The following is a 17,996-nucleotide window of genomic DNA, read 5'->3' on the forward strand; positions in this document are numbered from 1 at the left end:
TCACCTGACAGCGCGCTGAAAAAGGTGGCGTCCTCATCATCCTCATGTGACGACGACCCCCCGACGTCGACCGTGTGGTCCCACTCCAGCGGGATGGAGTCAACGCTGACGGGGGTCTCCCGTCCCGATCGCTCCAGAGGGGGTGCCAGGAGGTGACACATAGCCTGCCGTCCAGCTGAGACTCCACCTACAGCTGGAACCTCCTCCTCCCTTTCATTCCTCGCCTCCGCCCACGAGGTCCCGTTGGTTAGATCGGGTGAGTCGTCCAGGTCCGTGTCCCGGTCTGACAGTTCGTTCTCCTCCTCCAGCACCTGATTAAAAGTCCACGAAGAAGAGGAAGAAATTAAGAACTAAAAACTCTCAATGTGGGTCAGTTATTTAGAAATGAGCCGAACGATACACGAGTGTGTTTGTGGGTAAAATGATCAAACCTGTTGATCATCAGCTATACCTGCTAGGCCCTTCATCAAACTACATTTGAATTCACATAAATATGAGATAATTCAGTTTCTCAAGTGATTTCAAACTGGCAACTCTCTCTGACAAAAAAAAGACATTTCTTTTTTTATCTGGAGAACTTCAGAGAAGCTTTGGTTTTATGAATGAGAACAAGAGTTCGTATAATCAAGCCACCAAGCATCAGCCTCCATGGTTCTGAAATGAAGTCAACACAGGAAGTTCCAAAAACTGCAGTTCCTCTTCTTGTCCACTTGAGGCTGGCTCCAGAAGTGAGTCAGTCTCCATAAGTCCCCATGTTCAAATGTCCAACTTCACAGCAGAAATAAACATGTTTACAGCCTGGTACAAAAAACAGTTTTGGTCTCTGTAGCTAATTTCCCCGTTCATGACAACTGTACTGAGGGTGAATTTATATACAACTCACCTGTTCATGTTATATTAAGATTTAGGACTTAAAGTTATGCAGGTTTAAGAGTGTGGACACTTTGGCGTCACAGGTGGGTAGAGTCACAGGTGACCTCTTTGACTATTTTTGGATTAGCCAGAGGCAGTGAGTATTTTACTAAAGGGTCTAGATTACGTCTGTAAATACATACATGTCTGTTAGGACAGGAAAGTTTGACCGACTGCTGGTGGCCATTTTGAAGTGATATGTTGAGCTATGCCTGAATAATAATCTATGAATTAGGTTGATGTGAAGCTGTAGCATCTGTTCTGTGTATCGCACGCTGCGTCTGTATTTACTGATTTTTGGAGAAGCCACTGACAAATAAAATCAGCCTCATTTTGTCTCATTCATTTATTTTCTTCATTTTCTTTTTATCCTGTTGGAACCCGAGATTGTTTTGAGCAAAGTGTGCTGAGGCTTTGACTGATTGATGATGGTGGGTTCAGTTCACCCGGGCTTCTACGTGGTACTCACCGGGCGTCTGTTGACGAGGCGGTGGTGGAAGCGAGCCACTCTGCCGAACACCTCCTGGCAGTACGAGTGCAGCTCCTCCAGCTCGTCCTCGATCAGCACGGCGTCCAGGGGAGCGCTCTTCTGGATCAGGTTTTCCCCGAACACGATCAGGGCATCGATCTTGTTGGTGTTCAGGGTGATTTCCTGCTGGAAGCCCTGCAGGGCGAGACATGGGGGAAGAAAAACGGTCAAACGAACCAGTGTCGGTAACGAAGGTTAGAAACGAGAGCGGTTATACGCAGAGACTTACGTTCAGCTGCCTCATCTTGTCCTCGATGTCGCTCTCGGAGAAGTGCTCCACGTTGGTGAGCTGGAGGTCCATCTCTGTGAGCCAGACCAGGATCCCCTCACGGGTTCCCTCAAAATCTTCTCTCTGAGAGGTAAAGTGCTACAAGAGCACAGAGCAAAGGGCAGACATTGTTATCAAACTGCTATTTATATATTAATATTTATAATAATATTACATTTAAGCTTGAATTTTACTGTACTCTGTACATATTTACTGTATTTATGGTAATAACATTAATATATATCCTGATGTCTGAGTCCTTCCCTTCTTCCCCTCCAATCTGAGAATTCATGCCTGTATATTTTCACTGCTACATGAAGCACTCTGACCCCGCTCTGCTCGTGAGGTCAACCAGCACCAATCGGCTCTTTGATTACATGAAATCTATAGAAAGCAACATGAGCGTCCTCCATCTGCTCAGAGCCACATGCCGGCATGAAAACATCTTCCTGCCAACGTGACGCCTCGTGCCTCGTCACTGTCTGAGAGGTGACCTAAATCCTGACGGCTTAACGCAGAGAGCAGAGGGGGAGGATAGATACAAGGTGTTGTTTGCTCTCTGACCGTCACCTATTTTCTTTGTGTTTTGATTCAGATCCCACTTTAATCTTTCTCTGTGCAATTAAAAATTCTTAATCCGTCGACCTCTGACCTCCCTGTCTCACCTTGAGTCTGCGGAGAACGGAAGCCACCCTCTTCTGCAGGCCGTCCCACCTCTGGTTCCCCTCGTGGACCATGACTTTCAGCTTGCTGGCCGAGTCGGTTCGGTTCTCCCGGGCCAGGCGGCGATACTGTTTGTTGACCAGCTCCAGCTGAGTAAGACGCTCGTGAACCTGCCGCTGGAACGCCTGAGAGGAGAACATATGTGATTTAATTTATCTGTTAAGATGTCCCACCACAAACTAGACAACTTATGTTGTTTGTCTAACCGCTGTCTAACAGCTCAAGATCTACTTTTAAAATGAGTTTGTTAGTTTGAAGAATGGATGGTGTATGTGTGACGTCGCCAACAGGCTTCTGAACAGCTTTGTGAAGCTCAGTGTGGTGGTGTCCACCGCCATGTTGGACAGTTCTGCTTTTGTCACCTCCCAACTAATCTAAAAATCAAAAATGTTGTTCACTGGAGGACCTGAGCTGGAGTGAATGACTCCTGGTTGTTTAAATAAGCTCTCTGTAATGGCACCAACAGAGGCCACAGACTCACTTCTGTAGCCAGCCTCAAGTGGACGTTTGGAGAACTGCAGTTTTTGGCTTCATTTCACAGTCATGGAGGTTGCCGCTTAATGGAAACGTGTGTGGGGATAAACATTAAGGATTTAGAGTTTGCTGGATTTAGTTTGTTTTGAAGTTTTAAAGGTGAATAAGCAAGGAGTCTTTCACAAAAGTTATGCATATAAGTGCATATTTCATATTTATGGTAATTTCTCTTTAAATGTGTTCTTAAAAGATGACTATAATGATGGATGGATGGATGGATGGATGGATGGATGGATGGATGGATGGATGGATGGATGGATGGATGGATGGATAGATGGGTGGATGGATGAATGGAGTGCTCACGTGGCTGCTCTGGAGGATTAACAACCTTTTGCAGTGACTTTATGGATTTGAACCTTCATCTAGCTCCCACAGCTACCATTACACGTCGCTGACAGTCTGTATATGGGTCACTGGTCCACCACAGGATTTAGTTAGCAACACCATCAGGGGCGTGGCCAGGGGGGGGCTGGGGTGGGCAGTGCCCCCCCAGGGACAAGCCCTGCCCCCCTGAGAATTGCCCTGACGAAAATGAAAAAAACCTCGCAAATTTTCAATACCGCTCATTAAGTTAGCGGAGCGGTCGCCCCCCGGAGCGGGGGGTTGACGAGGCAAAGGGGGGCGCCGGACAGACTGATCGGGGCGCACGGCGCATCCAGGGGCGGCCGTGAGGGCCATGGAGAGCACGCTTCGGCCCAGATGACCAGACACTAATCTGTGTTTCTAATCCAGGCTGACACATCAGAGGTTACCTCTGTGTCACTTGAACCTGGATCTGCTCTCAGTCTAGGACACAGTGTTTGAAAAACTGTAAAGGCAGATCTCCACCAACCCGCTGACCAATCACCAACACTGTTTTGGAGTTATATGTGAAATCATGATATCAGGGGAAAAGCAAAGGTTAATTTTGACCGAATCAAAGTTAGTCATTGATGTAACAGTGGAAAGACAAACTAAGGGTTTTTTTTAAATTTTATTTTACTATCACTGTTTTTATTGGTGGAATCTGGTGGCTTTGTTATCTCTGAAGGAAAAAAACAATCTGAGCCAGTGTAATTATTCACAGGGTTTATGTTGCAGCCACTTTGTCTTCTGCTGACTGCAGAGCTCTCGCTCAATATTGGACAAATTAAAAAAATTGTTGCCCCTATAATCTATTGTCACCAAAAATACCCAAGTTACCCTTTTACTTAGCCTTTTGTCAACAGAACGACGTTACAACTCATGAAGGGATTTTCATTCGATTTGCAGTGTCGATTCATTGTACCCAGAGGATGAATCCTAATGTTTCTAGTCATCCATCAATGATTCTACATCTACAGTAACTCTTTAGATATAATTGAACCGTGCAGCATCATCATCAGGACAAACATCGACTCTTTTAGTCTCTATTTTTCGGTCTATGACCTAACCGCTCCCTGAAAGAAAGTAACTCATAACTTCCTGTTTCCAGGATTTATTTGCTGACCTCGAATTTCTTAAGCTCCTCTTTGGCGCTGGTGTAGAGGACGTTGGCGGAGTCTGGGTTGGCTGCAGTGAGCTCAGATGTCTTCAGCCAGTCTTCAAAGCGAGAGTAGTCGTCCAGGAACTTACACCAGAGACGCCAGGTCTCCTCAATCCTGAAAACAAGTTTTTTTTTTTGTGTGTGATAGGGAAATAGGTCAAAAACCTCACCTGACAGAACCCATTTCTGTCTATTTTGTGGTTTTAACACTCTGTCTGACTGCTCACCTCATCCTCCTCTCCATGGACATGGCACAGATGTTCCTCCAGCGTCGGTCCAGGCTGCGGGTGGTCTGCTGGATCGAGTCATTCTCGGAGTCACTGCCGCAGGCATCTGCATCGTGGAGCAGGACGTCACAAAGCGTCAGCACCGACGCCACGCTCTCTGTGTGCTGTTCAATGTCCCGCTGCAGATCCTGCAGGTCACAGAAACACCTCCATCACATCTTAAGCAGCCATTTATTGGGCGGTTTGTCTTCTATACAACAACAGTGTTAGTCCTTTTGAGTTCAAAAATGGTATTCAGTGGCCCAAAAACTACCCTGACATTTCAGACTGTAATAAATGAATGGTGTGAAAACCTATCCAGGTTACCATAGGAGTTTCCAAAACAGCCATTAATTCATCAGAGAAATAACAGCAATCATCAGCAAATGTGTGTCACAGTTATTCACATTTAGCTATTCAATTCTTAATCACATCAACATCCAAATCAACAGTTTTCCCTCCCTCCCATGAAGTTCGTTTTTTTGTCATTAAATGGTGCAAATTTAGGACTTCTGTCTCATGAAAACAGTTACATTTACAGCAAAGTCATCGTCCAGGACATCTGGAGAGAGATCATCTGATGCCATCTGAGACAGGAGATAACGTCTTGTCATGTGACTTCGACTTATTTAGGTCACATGATGACAACTGAAGTTGACCTTCAGTTAAGGTAAAACCAAAAACTTCAGAATTTTTCTTTTCTTTCTTTAGCTGTAAACCTCAGTCTCTCCTCAAACTCCTCCAGTTTATTTTTCACAGTCTCACAAGGCTGTAATTATCCCAGAGATCAATATGTCATTTGTTACAGTGAGCTTTCAAAAATGTTCTCGCTACGTTAAACGTCATCACACATAAAGACAACAGGGCTCATTGGATCCATAGGAGTCTCAGCGTTCCAGTCAGACCCAATTTATGACAGTCCAACACAGTTTACTGGCCAAAATACTGCATGGGTTCTGCCCAAAGTTGCATGGGATTAACACAAAGTATCCACAGAACCCATTTTCACTCAGATATCTCGAGTTGAGAGGTCAAAGGACCCATTTGAAAATGACCATGACCGAGCGAGTATGACACAGTTGGTATCAAAAAATGCTTTCGGTCTTTTAGTTTCATGCGATACTACTGTCAGCTCTTGTTTGTTCAAAGTTACCACTCTCTGGGTTGTCATGGCAACGGCTGAAAGCTTAAAGAGCCCATCCACACAGGAGTCATTTCAGCCATCCCTCACTCACTAATGGTGAGAGCTGCAGCCTTTTCTATTTCTTCCTCACTTTTACTTCATTCACTCATGTCTTCTTGTCATCCGTCGCTCTCTCTCTCTTTCACAAACTGCTTCTTACTTCATGTCTTCTGTCCAAACTCAGACAGGCTGTTCAAAGTCCAATTTGTTTGACAGATTTGAAGTGTTTTCTTTTTTTACTTCTGTCACTCCCCTCAGTGAAAAAGTATTTTGAAATGATAGGACACAATTAGCACGATGTTATCAGGTCAGCCTCGTCCATCGTTAACATTTTGTGAAATGAATGGCTCACAGAATCCACCATGAAACTATAAAGTACAGTGAGAACTGTCTAAACTCTCCTAGAAGCAGTTGGTATTAGCAGCACCCCACAGTTCAGGACTAAAGAATTTCACATGAAGCCATTTGACAGCTGTCAGTAGCTTTTTGTGTCTGCATAAAGCTCTCCTGCCTGAAACGTAGCACAGAGTACTTTCAAACTTTAGAAGCTGTGCTTTTCAGAACAGCAAAAAACACTATTGGTAACCAGCCTCTGGTCCCCTCAAAGAGAGAGGCATGAAGTCATGAAGAAATGTTCCATGTTCATGGTTAAAAGATTAGTACAGTTGTCCCTCGCTATAACGCGGTTCACCTTTCGCGGTCTCGCTGATTTTTTTAGTGTAATTTTGCATGCTTTTTTTACAGCGTACTGTACAGTATGAACGCGCTTTGTGTTCAGCATCCTGATTAGCTAAGGGAGTACTGTACAAAATGCGTTGTATGTTCTGCACTCGGAAAAAAACACCTGCACCAAGGCCTTCAGAGGAAAAAGCCGTTACAGCGGAGCGGCACCAGGACAAAGAGGCACCGTCAGAAGAACTGTGAAATACGGTTTCATTTACTAATACAGTATTGTACTTATTTTTGTTAAATTTGCCAAAGTTTGAACTTTGAGAGTGTTTAAATAAGAGAGAAATGTGAGAAAATGTTAATGCCTGTCTGAGAAAAGTGTATAAAAGTGTGTGGTTAGGGGTTTTACTGCCTTAAAACATGTATAATAATTGTAAAAAATAAAGCTGATTTTGTTTATTGCGGGTTATTTTTAGAAGGTATCCCCTGCGATAAACGGAGGACCACTGTATTCTTAAATAATCCTGTGTCTGTACCACAGTAAGAAAAAATGTTCCACGACTACTGCTGACAATTACTGATGATACAGACTATCATCAAAGATGTCGAAGCCACAAAAATATAAAATAATCTAAATTGAGTGCTGCAGGAAAGACTCAAGGTCAAGGTCTGTGATGTTATTAACGTGTTCATGGTTAGTTCTGTGAGATAAAATATATAGTTTTTTAGGGTTTCAAAAAGGGTGGTGGCTATCGAGAGGCTAAATAAGATAATAGAGATCAAACATCCGCATGCAAAACACGAGATTCATCAACTACCAGTCCGTCTTTACAGCCTCATCATGTTTATACTTGAACTCAACTAAATAAATATACAAGATTTAAATAAAAGTTGGATGTTTAGTGATGGTTTTTACTTTGTTGATTTTGTTTTTACTTTAGAACAGACTTAAGAACGCTTGTACAGAAGTGCACAAATGCTGTCAAATGTATTTGTGTGTAATGTAGAACAGGGTGCAACGGTCTTAACTTTGTGTTGACTAAATACTTTTGGTGCAACGGTTTTGCCGATTACTTGTGACACACTTTATGTACAAAGGTTCACAGGATGATGTGGTCCAGAAAAGAGTCTGAGAGATATTTTTGTTGATATGTTGCTTGATTCTTGCAAAATCAGCCCTTTTAACTTCCACCCTGTGCAGGCACACACTTTTTGCTTTTAGTAGGTAGTTATTTCACTTCAGAAAAGATTAAATCTCATTCATCTCCTGTCTGAATCTTTCTCTCTCTCTCTGAACCTTTCCATCCATCCACTTCCTCTCACACCAGAAACTTTTCTCCTTTTGGTAAAGTAGCAGTACAGCTCGCTCCAAATAGACTCACATACTGAAGTCCATTTCCTTTCTTTGGGCCACTGGCTGAGGCCCGGCTCTCAGTGCATTTACCATCTCTCAGCCCAGTGTGGCAGCTTCCTCCTTCACAAACACTCCTCTTCCTGTAGCTTGCTGAGATTTTACTTTGCAGCACATATTACTCTACTCTTCTATTATTATGGTGTGGACCACAACAGGGTGGCCGGTAACATAAAGGGTTTAAAAGCAGGTGAGCGTCACAGGTGAGTGGTACTTCCTGCCCTAAAATTCCCCTGAAGTGCCCTGTGGCATCTATTCTCAAAGTGAAGTCTGTATACTGCCCTGTGCCGTCGCAAAACAGCTTTTTAAGCTCTCTTTTGTACCTGCTGTGTCTGAGCTCAGGAGACGAAAGTTACCATTTGGGAGTCTGCTGTTATTAAATTCATAATTTTACTTTTGTTCCTGAGATCTTTTTTTCAGTTTGGTTTGGTGAATTACTCTTAATACAACAAAACCAATCACTCCACACCCAGAACACCTGTTAACTATGCACTTATTTATTTATTTATACTAAATGATCAGCAACCTCTACAACACCCCATCACACAGGACCGAACTCCAGTCAAAGTCAAAGCTAACATTTCTGCAAAGCATGTGCAGTTGGACTGAGCAGGAGGCCATGGAACAAGACTCGATCTCGGGCTGGCTTGCAGGCAGGCGGTAAAAACTAAAAAGAGGCTTCACTTTTTAATTTACTAGATATTTGAGAGGTCTGGAACTTCACATCTGGGCCCACCTGCTGCTCAGCCAGTTTCCTCTGAATCTCGTCGCTGTGGCAGACGTTGTACACCACCGGTTTGGCCAGCTCCGCCTCGATACGAGACAGCCACGTCCGCAGGTTGCTCATGTTCTTGTCAAGCTGCTGCACCGTCACCAGGGTCTCCTTCAGCTTCCTCACCCTGCAGAGAGAAAAACATTGTGTTATGGAAGGTGTCTCTTGAGTTTCTCTTTTGTTCCGCAGTTCATCTGGTCTTCTCTTACACAGAAGTAGTGGTAAAAAAAGATTCCACACACGAATACAAGTACACGATAACAATGTCACGCAAAAATCCTCCTGCGGTGTTACCACTCTGTTATCAAACTATTAAAATGTTTCTACAGCTTAATCGCCTCCGTTTACATCTTTCTAATGAATTCCATTCATCTACTAACGTGTTGTGGTTATCACAGACTGATATGTCTTCTTCGTCTTCAGCCAAAAAACTGTTAAAAACACATCAATGAGACACAAACATACACACTCAATACCTAACAAACACCGTCCCTCTGCCAGAAATATTCACAAGAGCATAAACTGTGGATTAATCTACCGCTAAAGTAGTCCTCAACAAATGCACTATTTCTTCTTTCCTCTTCCTTGCTTTGATAAAAACTACAGTGAGCAGCTGTTTTAGGAAATTACTTAAACTTTTTACAAAACATGATCCATTTATCTTCAGTGGGTCATTTTTATCAGTCATTTTGATCCCAGTGACCATTACAGCATAAATTCATACATTCTGTTATATCGGGCCATTTTCTGCCCTGGAGGACATAAACTGTTTTTTTTCCACCATATCTACGAGAATTTTTAGCTTTAGCTGCGCGAACACACACGATCTCATTTCCTCACTCACAGCACTCTCTGACATCAAAACACACATTATTTACGATGAATATGAAACAATGCCTCCCAGTGGAAACCAGAAAAATAGCATGTTTTTTCTCCAATAGGACAAACTGAAAGCGGTGCCATCTGGTGGAAGAGAGCAAAACTGCAACATGAGAATTTTCAAATATGACACGATAAATGTAGGATTTTATGCTCAAACTCATGCTGTTTGCATTAACACAGGCAGAATGACAATATCACAAAAATGTCCCTGATAAGGGTTTAGATCCTGAAATGCTGCTTCACACAGATTGTGGCTGTCCCTACGTCCCAAATTCTGAAGATCATCTGGGTTCAAAACATCAACAGTGAGCCAGAAGAATGAAACTCTGTTTAGCAAGACTGCATGAGCACCCAAATGATAACAAAGGTCCTTTAATGATCCAAGATTTAGTTTCTGTCATGGCACCGATGTCAAAATATGAGTTCAGTGTTAAGATAAACAATTTCCCAACAGGTCACATGCTCTGGACTCAAAGTCTGTGCTCTGACTGTTTACTTTTCAGACACATCAGAGCTGATGAACGTCTCACGTGAGAGGAAAGCCATCAGAACTGAGACGCAGCGTGAACACAACCTTACTTGGCATGGCCGCCCTGCTATTGTCAGGCTCTGCACCACAGATCAGCACGGTGGCAGCAGCTCGTCAGCGTCTAGGAAACGCTGCAAACGTTCTCACGTATGACACAACAGGAGCCATGAGAGCAGAACTGCAGGCTGACCTACATCTGACTGAGAGCCCGGCGTTGTCTGGGAGAGACGCTGCATTCCAGTTCAGCTCGCAGGTCGCTGACCCACATCAGTTCATTGTGCTGCACAGACGCAGAGAGGGTGACACTGCACCGTCATCATGTGACCGAAATCCACCTCTGAGTATCAGTGCGTGTGTGAAGATGTATGTGTGTGTGGAGGGGTGGTTCAGACTGTACTGTACACACACACAACCAGAGTTCAGTCTGTGCGCAGGTCTTGAACAAATATGATGTAGCTTTGTGTCAACAGTGATCACACGGTGGAGGGTGGACGTGCTTTTCTCTAATTAATTACAGCCTGACATCCAACAGAGAAATCTGGTCTCCCCCCAGAACTTACAGAAATACATCATAATGTCAACATTTCTGAGTAAAAATGATATTTCATTAACATGACATTTCTGATGAAATTTAAACTAAAAGATCTACTTATACTGAAGTATACAGTATAAAGAATGGAGGTGTATATGTGACGTCATATACGGTTTATGTCATTTTGAAGCTCAAAATTTGCAGCATTGGCCGCTCTCATGTTGGCTGTCCTGCCTCTTCTAAAAAATCTAAAAAAGACCTGGATCATCAGCGGACCTGAAATTAGCTATAGAGACCAAAACTGTTTTTTGTACCAGGCTGTAAACATGTTTATTTCTGCTGTGAAGTTGGACATTTGAACATGGGGACTTATGGAGACTGACTCACTTCTGGAGCCAGCCTCAAGTGGACGTTTGAGGAACTGCAGTTTTTGGCTGTAAGTCCATTCAAGCAATCTAATTTCATTGTTTGAAATAAAATAGAAGAGTGTTCTCCTCTTCTGTTTTAAAGAAGAACATGAAATCACATATAACTGGATTGTTTATAGATTTTTCACCTCCATTTGACGGTTAGAACTAAATGGACTGCACTTTCAGTATGTAGAGTATTTATAGTCTTCTGACCACTCAAAGTGCTTTTACACAACATATTAAATTTACACATTCACACACTGATGGCGCAGCCTTCAGGAACAATTTAGCGATCAAATTGGACACTTCGACACGCAGACTGGAGGAGCTGGGGATCGAACCGCCGACTAACCGCTCAACTAAACTGGGATGCTGCAGTAAGGACTGAGCCTCTGTATGCAGGGACCATTTTTCTTTAAAAGGTGTTTACAGCCAGTTACTGAATTTATAAAACTGATACTATTTTACTGTCTGATGATGATTTTGAACATAACATGTCCATGCTCGTGTTTAAGACCTAATAGCTCATTACCATGTTAACATGTGTAGGTGGGACTAAAATAAAACAACGTAGAAAAGATTAAATCTACCACAAAACATCTTTTTACTAACGCGATCAATGATTAATATGTCGATACCATAGTACATTTTCATATTCTATTTTGTTAAGTTATTACTTATTATTTTATTGTATTTTATTTCTTTAGCTTTATCTTCTATGTCTTGCAGCTCGAGCTATGACTGCTGAGCTGACCTGTTTGTTCACCTCCATCACATTTCATTGGACTGTTGACCCCGCGTTAATCTACAGATGAAAAACTGAAACTGTGACTTTAGTATTTCATCTAGTGTGGGAGTGTTTCTTTGCAGGGAGCATGTCTTCCTTTAGCTCCTCTGAAAATGTAAAACTGTGAGAAACAGGAGAGAAATATTACATCAGATTAAAATCGACTGCACCTCACACAAACATCTCCACAGATCTCGTGAGCTGCTCTGTCATTCTGGTGTATTTTATCTCACTGTGACAACGATTGATACGTTATTACATCCATTCACATGCAAATTTACACACTTATATCAAATTACCATTAATAACTTAAGTGTGTGTGTGTGTGTGTGCGGTTCATGCTGTGCGGTTCAACATGTCCATGTTAAGGCGAAGCAGCAACAAGCAGCTGTCAGTGAGTGTGTTTCCATCATGCACCAACACTTCCTGTTCCTGAAGAATCTGAGTGCGTATGTGTGTTTGTGTGTGTGTGTGTGTGTTTGTGTGTGTGTGTGTGTGTGCGCGGGTATGAGCCCTATCTAGGTTTCATGTCTCTACACTGCGTGAGGACGTGGCGGTAAATGAAGGGGCGGAGAACAACATCCATGACATAAACACATGCTGCTGCGATCATAGACTGACATATACAGGCTCACACACACACACACACACACAAAGACCTGCTCTCCACCTTGTTTAAATACCATCACACACACGAGGCGGCTGGAGCTGAATCTGCTCTGAATGGCTCGACATGGAGCCGCCTGCCTTACATGCCTGCACTGACAAAGCACGGCCCATCCCCCCTTCGCTCCTGCTCTCCCCGTCTCCTCCACCTCCTCTTTATCACAACAAAAACACCCGATCTTCTCCCCTTTAACCCGTCTGCCTCACGCTGGCCCGGTGTGCCGGGGCATGATGAGAGCTCGGGGATCAGTGCAAGAGGTACTTACGGGCTGGTGAGGAGGCTACTCCATGGCGGTGGCTCATCCGCTGGCAAGTGCTGCCCCCCACCTCCTCCCCCCTTCCTCCATCCCACCCTCCCTCCTCTGCAGTCGCCTGTCCCCTCCCTCCTTCATCTCTCCAAACATCTGGATGCAGTAACAGGTTGACTCAAGGAGCTCATTATTTTTATGGTCCACATTTGAAGTCTAAACTGTCAAAAAACAAATAAAATCCTGAGTTTCCAGAGTCCAGAAAGACGTTTTTTAAACCACAGCACAAAAATGTGAAATGTACAATACAAATAGAAACTCACATGTAAGAAGCCAGAAACAGAAAATACTGGAATTTTTTCTTCATAACAGACATAATAAACACCAAAGACTGCTTTTCTGTTCACTGATCGACTCTTCATCCTCATCTCTTCACCTCGTCTTTAAAATCTACACATTACTTTTGTTTTCATCAGTTCATTTAGGACTTCATTGGTATTACTCTTTCAAACTCTACCAAAAAAGCCAACGAGTCGGTTTGAATGGGTGAAGTTCCTGTCGGCTGTTTTGTTTGATGAATTATTTATTACGTCTGATGTCTAAGTAGGTGACAACACAAAGCTTGAACTTTTCTGAGAAAAAATACATCACATGCTGTCAGCTTGTTTTTCCACACAGATGGTTCAATTTAGTCTTTGGCCATTCGTGATCCTCGCAGTAATAAAAATGAATCATTACACATCTGATATCGATCCAGACACAAATAAACCAGAGAGATCAAACTGACCCTGCCTAAGAATAATCTAAAGCCACACAGCCTTTACTTCACTTATCACAAAGCTGGAAAATTAATGCACCAATCACGTTTGAGATACAGAACTGTGTGTCTCTTTAAACAACCCAGACACTGTAAAACATAAAAAAAGAAGAATACAATAATTTGCAACAGCAACATTTTCTAACTTTTCTCTAACGTCTGTTAACTCCTGTTGCTGCTACACTGACTTGTAATCAGGTGAATGGTGTCTCTGTCATTTGTACGTCTGTTCTCACACTATGTAACTTTGGGCTCCGGGTCGGGAGAAGTACGTAACGCTTTACGGCACTAAGTCACACAGCAGCAACTATTTGACTGATTCTGCTGAAACTGGATCATATTTTATGGAGGAAATGTTTTCTGGTTTTCCCTCTGATGTCCTCCGGCTGCTCCACCTCAACTCTCTGTGATTTACAGAGTTTCCTGATGGACAGTGAAGTAAACTGCTGCCAACTGTAGCTGCTGTTAGCTAATGTTAGCTCAGTTTGTTAGCCAGGCTGCCTGCCTGTGGGAGGTGTTTTGGACCACCGGGAAGAGGAGGTTTTCAGGCTGGGGGCGTGGGTGAATACTGACAGTGAGCAGAGCCGGTGTTGTGCCAGAACTGGAGCTGGACAAGTGGACTCAGCAGCCTCTATGAACATAATGGTAGAAGCAAAAAGACTGAAGAGGCCGTTGACGGAGGAAGCTAAGAAGAAAAAAGGAGAGAGTGAGCGAGCAAGAAGCCGCCGGACAAGAGTAAATGTGGGACTGACTTTTAGTGGTTGGTGAGAGCTTGGTGAAATAAAAGGCTGAAAGACAGACGCCGAGCTGGACTGACTGCTGCTGGACTAGTCAGTGAGATCAGCTGCTGCTGTGTCTGCTGTTGTTGACCTTGTTGATGTTTATGCACTTTACGGAGGGACGCAAGAACAAAGTAACAGAATTCAATTCAATTATATTTTATTTCTATAGCGCCATATGTGCCAGAAGCACATTAAAGTTGGTGCAGGTCTTGAGCAGATTACAGGTGCAGCTGCTGTTACCGCTACAGCATATGACCGCGGACATTACCGTCTCGTCCCAGTGGGGAACCTCAGTCTGGAAAACCTCCATCTGTCACCTTTTTCCATTGCAAATAAACCAGCCTGTGCTAAGAGTGAGTAATGTATCGCAGGACTGAATGATGGAGACTGGTTCAACAGGTGGAGGAGAGGGAGGAGGAATGACGCACAAACAAACAAAAAGATTCAGAAATATAAATCTAAAGTTCTTTTCAACAAAGGTGGAGTGATGGCTGTTTGTCCCCCAGCTTGATGTCCTATATTCTTTATGTTTAAATATATTTCTAATTCACTGCCTCACAAACAGAAACATTAACTCCCAGGCTCACACAATTGTTCAAACAAATCACCGTGGTAACAGAGACAAGCCAGCAACCTGAGAGGTGCACCATCGTCACCATGACAACCAGACCTACAACCACTTGAAAACCGAGCCACAGGGTCATAATTGAGAAGCGTCTTGTTTTCGCGTCAGCATTAAATCAACAAACGACACTAAATAATCTGCTGAAATGAACGACTCGACAAACTGCGATTTAGAAATAAGGAGACAAAAAAGAAGTAAATCTGCTGCACCAGGTGTGAGGAGGAAGAGGAAGAGGAGGAGGAGGAGGACAAGGAGCAGGGGGAATGTTGTTTAAAGACAAACATCTGCCTCACGTGCATCTTATTCAGACAAAGAAGAGAAAGCACGGTTGCCCCCAGCGGCCCCTGAAGGCTGAGGGCCCGTCGACACAAAGGCTCATGTCAGCAGACGGCAGCTGCTGGGCCGGGTGACGGAGCACCCGGTTTGTTTTGGGGGACAAAGGCGAGCAGCGGGCCAGTGTCAACGCGTCTAATCCCTCTGCAAAGTCAAACCTCAGCAGACAAAGGCCGAGGGACGGCGTGCAGTCATCGCTGACTCTGAATCAGCTCCTCTTCGACTCCATCGGTGCTTCTAACAACATGTGACGCCGTGCTGCAGGACTCTAGGAATGGACCAACCAATGACGCACTGACGTACTTCATGTCTGTGAAGCAGCATGGTATCACGTGCATACGCACGCCGGTCCGCTGTGGCAGGGTCATGTTTTGCTACACCTAAACGTTGCAATGCAACTTCCTGATACTTTCAAAATAAAGCTCTCAGTATCTGTGGCACAATATATGAGCCATGCATTGCTGAATGTTTGAGCTGTCTAAGAGAAACAGCCCCCTTACTAATTTTCAAGACATTAATGCTCAAGATGTTGAAGTGTTCAAGAAACATCTGAACAATACTGTGCAAAGGGACAATTAAAGGTAAAGACATCATTTATGCTCTCTCTAGGCTGGGAGCAAGTTGCTGCCCCAAGCGAAGGAGTTCAAGTACCTCTGGGTCTTGTTCATGTGTGATGGAAAAAGCGGAGCATGAGACGGAGTGGTGGGTGGGTGCAGCGTCTGGAGCTCAGGGTAGAGCTGCTGCTCCTTTGTGTCGGAAGGAGCCAGCTGAGGCCGTTTGGTGGTTAGAGATCTGTCACTGCTGTCTAACTCTGGCTTATGCCATCCAACGCTTGATCGTCTACTAACAAATTCAATCCTCGCTAACATTTAAATTATTCTTTAGCGCCCGGAAGAAAAAAACAGATGAATACTCATTGTCATGTTTGACCCAACTTATTCTAACTTATTCGGAAACATTTACTCCAGTTTGTTTGGGCATTCATTTAAAATGAAGACTCTTCAATGAAAGCTGCACTGCTGTTTGTCATGGCAATATGATTGATCCAACTACAAGAAACGTCTTTGATTATTGGTAAAATATGTTGATATCTGACTTTTAACAAGCTACAAACAATCATAACAAACCATTTTAATTGTGGACTTATATCAGTCAGTTCATTCTGTGTGCACTGAACAGCTCTCATGACAGAGAATACCTGCGTTTTATAATTTGGCACTGTAAAAAAGATGAAGTAATACGATCTGGATGATGGACTGTAATGTCACCAATTGGTTTTTGAAGGTATCATTTTGAAGCTTATTTTGGTGTCAAATACAACTGGAGAAAAAAAAAGTTTGGGCAAAGTGGAGGAAGACTAGGCGGAGCTGAAGGTGGACAAGCATCGACCATTCCTGCTGAAAAGTAGTACAAGACACGTGTCAACCAAGAAGTACCAACAACATTCTTTAAGCTGGAACATCTCCTTCAATACAGCCACCATCACCACGCCACACTGCATTCTTAAGCAATCGTCTTAAGATTCTAATAACGGTGGTTTGGTAATACAAAGGTTTCATATGTACTATGAACTGGACCTTGGAAAACAAAGTGTAGGTGTGATCAGCACCTTAAGTCTAATCGGCTTCTTGAAGCGCATGTTTCATTGGCTCAGAGAGTTGGGGTGTGTCGCTAACACCTCCTGTGTTAGTGTGCAGAGCCTTGGTGGATTAGGCTTCACAGGCTGGCCCATGATCTACAAAGCTACATTCAGCCTCATCTCTACTTTTTTTACCCACCACACACAAATGAACTTGTTGCTTTCATCAGGTAGACGTCATCATTAATAAATTGCTGGCACCTGATATGATCTAACTTAATCCGTGACCTGCGCCCCAAACCGCTCTGATGGTTCTGAGGTGTTACTACAGACGTGACAATGGTGAAAAGGTTCCCTGATCATGTTAAGCCGCTTGTGTGGAGAGACACTCCCCACGGTTATCAGCTTACAGGGTTTTCACCCCCTCGCTGCAGTCTGCAGCAGGAGATCCTCCTGAGCCTCAAATCCCACAATGGGTTTATGGTACGATCCATGTTACACATATTCAGTGAAGCATCACCACACACTCTGCAGGGCTGTTTTTCCTGGTTTGGCTCCGTAGTGTCAAGAGAAATCTTAATGATATTTTAGACAATCGTGTTGTCCAAACTTTCCTATTCTTCATGTTGGAATAAACTGGACCGCCCACAGAAACAGGTACTTTCCGAAAATCTAAAATCAACAGTGTGACAAGTGCACATTCCACCACAGACACAAGGCTCGTGCCTCAGCAGCAGCAGCAGCTCATTAACAGGCTTAGCCTCGTTATGCTGGTCAGTCCCTGAGGGGACAAGGGGAGGAGGGAGGGCAAATCCACTATTGTATGTCACGCTCCCTCTCCACTCCAGTCCCCCTTCTATTGTTAAAAGCAAAGGGCACATCTCTGCACTAACAATCTGACAGTCATGATAAAGACCTTCACCCTCGTCCACTGTCAACCATCGGTAACAGTTTACCGGCTAACTGAATGAATGAAAAGGTGCCTGATGAAAACAGATGCATGGAGGCGAATGCACTGCTACAGAGGCAATGATA

At 43.7% G+C, this 17,996-nt stretch overlaps 1 protein-coding gene across 4 annotated transcripts in view; it reads right to left on the reverse strand.

Annotated features, from left to right (window-relative positions):
* The window catches only part of LOC104929860 (nesprin-2), a 74,715-nt gene that overhangs the window by 8,331 nt on the left and 48,388 nt on the right, over positions 1–17,996 (reverse strand). For all 4 annotated transcript variants that reach the window (XM_027278706.1, XM_027278704.1, XM_027278703.1 and 1 more), the window contains 7 exons: positions 8,736–8,898; positions 4,698–4,885; positions 4,435–4,585; positions 2,375–2,557; positions 1,671–1,808; positions 1,382–1,576; positions 5–311 (listed from right to left, as the gene is read on the reverse strand). In XM_027278706.1, the coding sequence (XP_027134507.1) occupies positions 5–311; positions 1,382–1,576; positions 1,671–1,808; positions 2,375–2,557; positions 4,435–4,585; positions 4,698–4,885; positions 8,736–8,898 (1,325 nt within the window). The remainder of the gene's footprint in view (positions 1–4; positions 312–1,381; positions 1,577–1,670; positions 1,809–2,374; positions 2,558–4,434; positions 4,586–4,697; positions 4,886–8,735; positions 8,899–17,996) is intronic.

Source organism: Larimichthys crocea, chromosome V, assembly GCF_000972845.2.
Source record: "Larimichthys crocea isolate SSNF chromosome V, L_crocea_2.0, whole genome shotgun sequence".
Lineage (NCBI taxonomy): Eukaryota > Metazoa > Chordata > Actinopteri > Sciaenidae > Larimichthys > Larimichthys crocea.